The 3,956-nt window shown below is 49.2% G+C and overlaps 1 protein-coding gene across 1 annotated transcript; it reads right to left on the bottom strand.

Annotated features, from left to right (window-relative positions):
* Positions 1-516: 516 nt before the first annotated feature.
* On the bottom strand, positions 517-3,585 carry LOC149276323 (beta-1,3-galactosyltransferase 5-like). The gene is made up of 2 exons (XM_089503722.1): positions 2,994-3,585; positions 517-1,010 (listed from the first exon to the last, which is right to left on the bottom strand). The coding sequence occupies exons 1-2, from the start codon at positions 3,583-3,585 to the stop codon at positions 517-519; spliced, it is 1,086 nt and encodes a 361-aa protein (XP_089359848.1).
* Between the last annotated feature and the right edge of the window lie 371 nt (positions 3,586-3,956).

Below are 3,956 nucleotides of genomic sequence, written 5' to 3'. Positions count from 1 at the left end.
GAGCGGGCGGCTGTCCCTCTTCACCTATCGGTGTCGCTGTGGACTTCCTTGTGACTGCGAGTAGTGAAGCGGGAGCCTGATCTGCGCTGAGAGTGACTCCAAGAGCAAGGACTAACAGGTGTCGGTGGAACCCTAGACCTCCGCTAACACGTGTTAAGTAAATGCAGCAGTGAAGAACCCTTCGTGGGACACTAGGATCCATCCTAGCTACTTAATGTAACAGCAAGAACACGAGTGAACAAGGTAGTGAGGTGGTTCAGGTGAGAGAGAGAGTGGGAGTTGTGACAATCTACTAAATGAGTGCATTACTAGAGGTCATTCTTGGGACGTTCCTCCTACAAACAGAGGTGACTTCTATGGAATCTCATGGACACATCGTAGAAGCTCCATCCTTCTCACAGGGGAAACTTATAAGGACGACCTTACATCGTGCATCACAGATTGTAACCACAAGTCTCCTTAAAAATGAAATTAACGAGTCGTCCTTATTGCTGCTTCCCTCCCTCGGCTTCCTTGCTATTTGACTGCTTTTGTCTCTTGAGTCTCCTCTTCCTCCTCGCTTTGTGCACAGGGTGTCGCATTGGGCAGATCCTCCCAGATCTCCAGCATCCTTTGTGGCGTTAACCCATGGACCACAACAGCATCCAGGTATTTGCAGGTCTTGTCGGTCTTCAGGCCAAAGGATCTGAAGCTTGGCTCGTGGTGGAACGTAACATTAGCGGCTAGAGCCAGGAAGCCGACAAAAACGTCATCCAGGGGGAACACAGGAATGGCGGATGCCGCCCAATGAAGAGATGGAATAAGTTCGCCGGGGAAAAGGAAGCCCCCACCAGAGACAAATGGAGGATAGTATCCATGAGGATAGACTGAGATGGGAACTCCATACTTTCCCCAGCGCTCTGGAGAGGCGTACTCTTGCAGCTGGCCGTGGATTTGATAAGGATAGAGAGGAAAGCGGAATGAAATATAATTGGCAATAGTGATGGGGTTAACGAATTCGTCGTCATCACCTAGAAACAAGGAACAGAGAGATGTTAGGAGTGGCAAATGAATTCATTAGCCCGTGTCTGCTTCGTCAGGGACCGGTTACAGGTTAAATGTCTTTGAAGTCTAATAAGGTTGCCGTTAAATATGGGGAAACCCCAGGGATGATACGGAGTCACTTCTTTCATATGATATTTTTATATGTGAGCTTTATTGTGGGAACGGGCTCCTTGCAGAGAGGTTGGCTGGTACATCGGCAGATGGGATTCAACATTGTGAAGTGTAAATGTATGCATTTGGGACATACCGTATTTTTCGCTCCATAAGACGCAGTTTTTTTCCTCCCAAAGTAGGATGAAAAATCAGCCGCGTCTTATGGAGCGAAGATGCACGCACGCAGGGAGGGAGGGGGGGGGGGCAACGATATACCGTATTTATCGGCGTATAACACGCACTTTTTTAACTAAAATCCGGAGCTTAAACCCTACCTGCGTGTTATACGCCGATAAATCCGGGGTCGCAACTGAGGCAGGCGGCGGCGGCCGCCAGCAGAGGAGTCCTGGATTTCTGCCAGTCAGGGGGGCCCAAGGGGTGCCGAGCGGTTGCTGAAGACAACCGCTCGGCAACTCTCGGGCCCCTCTGCTTGACAGATATACAGGAATCCTTTGCTGGCGGCGGCCGCCGCCACTGCCGCCTGCCTCAGCGCTTCAACTCCTGTGTTGGAAGCGTTTGTCTCGGGTGCCGGCGCTTTACGCTGGGCGCCGGCATATGACGTCAGACGCCGGCGCTCAGCAGTGAAGCGCCGGCACCCGAGACAAACGCCTCACGCTTCCAACACAGGAGTTTAAGGTAAGTGACCGGGGCGGGGGGGGGGATCCTGAGAAGGGGGGGGTTAGGGAGTTGGGGGGGGGATCCTGAGAAGGGGGGGGTTAGGGAGTTAGAGGGGAGATCCTGAGAAGGGGGGGTTAGGGAGTTAGAGGGGAGATCCTGAGAAGGGGGGGTTAGGGAGGGAGGTCTTACTGTGTGTGTCTCACTGTGTCTGTGTGTGTCTTACTGTGTCTGTGTGTGTCTCACTGTGTCTGTGTGTGTCTTACTGCGTGTGTCTTACTGTGTTCATAGCTTATTCAGTTATTGTAATAAATATTTTAGCCCATTTTTTAGCTCAAAATATTTTTTCCTTTTTTTTCTCCTCTAAAATCTAGGTGCGTCTTATCAGCAGGTGCGTCTTATAGAGCGAAAAATACGGTAAGTCTTCCTACTGTAACCATACCTGTTCTATTACATCAGGAGAAATGGGCACACTGGATGCCCAAATGCTTTTATCTGCCATCAAATGATTTTTTGTATTAAGAGAATAAATGGTTACGTTTTTGGGATGCTGAGGCGCTGCCACCCACCACTGACCTAAAGCTACGCTGAGACAATTATGGCCGTATTAGCCTAAGAGAAGGTGGAGTACTTAGCGAAGATTGTGCCTTTTCATTGGGCAACATAGAACGTTACATAAACTTTTGGGACCTCGGAGGTCTCTGCTTCAAGAAGAGAAGTGCCCTGTGAAGTCCCAAAAGCATTTGCAACCTTGCATATTTTTCTGTGTTGTCCCTGTAAAATGTATCAACTTTGGGGAAAACAACCATGATGTTGGAGTCTTTTTAACAGATTCTTTATAACACGCAATTTCAGATTTGCTTCTCTCCCTTTGTGACAAAATGTATTTAATGGGTGAGAGGGGCGTTTCGGCTTTTATTCTGGCTCAAACTTTTGGGTGCGCATGGTGATCTCAATAAATTGTCATTTTTTTCAGACATTGGTGTTATGTAATTAAACATTTATTTACAGGGAAAGTCTCGCAGCAGAGGTGGTAGAGGGTAATACAGTGAGGGGATTAAAACATGCGTGGGACAGACATACGGCTCCTGAATCTAAGACGAGACCAACGACTGATTAAGGTTTGTGTCTCTACAGCAGGAGAAACGGGGACTAGACGGGGGCCGGATGGGGCACCTCACCTTTGAAGACGTAACTGGCTTGTGGGCACCGGTGATAGAGCCATTCCAGGAAGCACCTCTCTTTGAGAGACAGGTTGTGATGACTTTCCATAAAGTCCCACAGGATGATATCTCCAAAGACAACGGCTTCGCTAATAGCTTTCTTCATCTGAGTGCTTCTTCCGGAATTGGCCATGAGAAAAAGGGGCTTGAATCGGTACCCCAGAATACTTCTCTCTTTGGCCCAAGTCTCCCGCAGAACATTCCTCCTGCCAAAAGAGGCCGGGTGAGATTTCACTGCGAGGATGATCAGCGGATCATGTGTCCAGCAGTACCCGAATAACCCAATAACTGCCCGGCATCTGTATGTTTGGAGGGCCGGGTACGTCTGCGAATATTCTGTCAGATTGAGGTGGAAGCTGAAGTTGGTGTCATAGAGAGTAGCTGAGCGTCGGAAGGACGGTGGTGAGCTGAGGTTGGCTGGCAAGGGGTGGAGGATGTCTGGGAGCTCCACAAGAGGCTCTTCTTCCCACTCAATCCAGGCAAGGAGTGATAGGACCAGGGTAAGCAACAGCGAGGTGACAACGATGGCTGAACGGCGGCGTCTTATCATACCCTGTGAATATATAAATATATTTAACCGATTAAATAAAAGTAACAGAGCAAGAGGGACAGACGGCTAGAGAATGACAGAGAGAGAGAGTGGTTGGATGGAGGAAGCTATTTGTTGTTGGGGAGTTGATATTGGGATCAGAGTCCTGGGGTTATCGGGGATCTTTGGTGCCCGTCTCACGGCAGGTGCCCTGGAGGTGGGGTGCCGCTGTCATATCGTGTATATAAATGTGTTCGTAGCCCCACGCCAACCCTGTCACCGCTTCCCACGATCCCTCAGTGCAGGAAGTTTAACCCACTTTGTTCATGTTTTAGGCGTTCCATTCATGTTTTACTAGGAGTGTGCAGATAAGCTGGGATTTTTTGTCAGAT

Source organism: Sceloporus occidentalis, unplaced genomic scaffold (genome assembly GCF_023333645.1).
Source record: "Sceloporus occidentalis isolate IW3139 unplaced genomic scaffold, rSceOcc1.0.p SCAF_242, whole genome shotgun sequence".
In the NCBI taxonomy this organism is placed as follows: Eukaryota; Metazoa; Chordata; class Lepidosauria; order Squamata; family Phrynosomatidae; genus Sceloporus; species Sceloporus occidentalis.
This window is presented reverse-complemented; position numbering and strand designations above follow the sequence as displayed.

Excerpts from the sequence above, each read along its gene's own strand:
- LOC149276323 (XM_089503722.1), bottom strand. The coding sequence starts at position 3,585 with ATGATAAGACGCCGCCGTTCAGCCATCGTTGTCACCTCGCTGTTGCTT. Across the intron at positions 1,011-2,993 it reads AGCCAGTTACGTCTTCAAAG|GTGATGACGACGAATTCGTT; the intron begins GTGAGGTGCCCC and ends CCTTGTTTCTAG.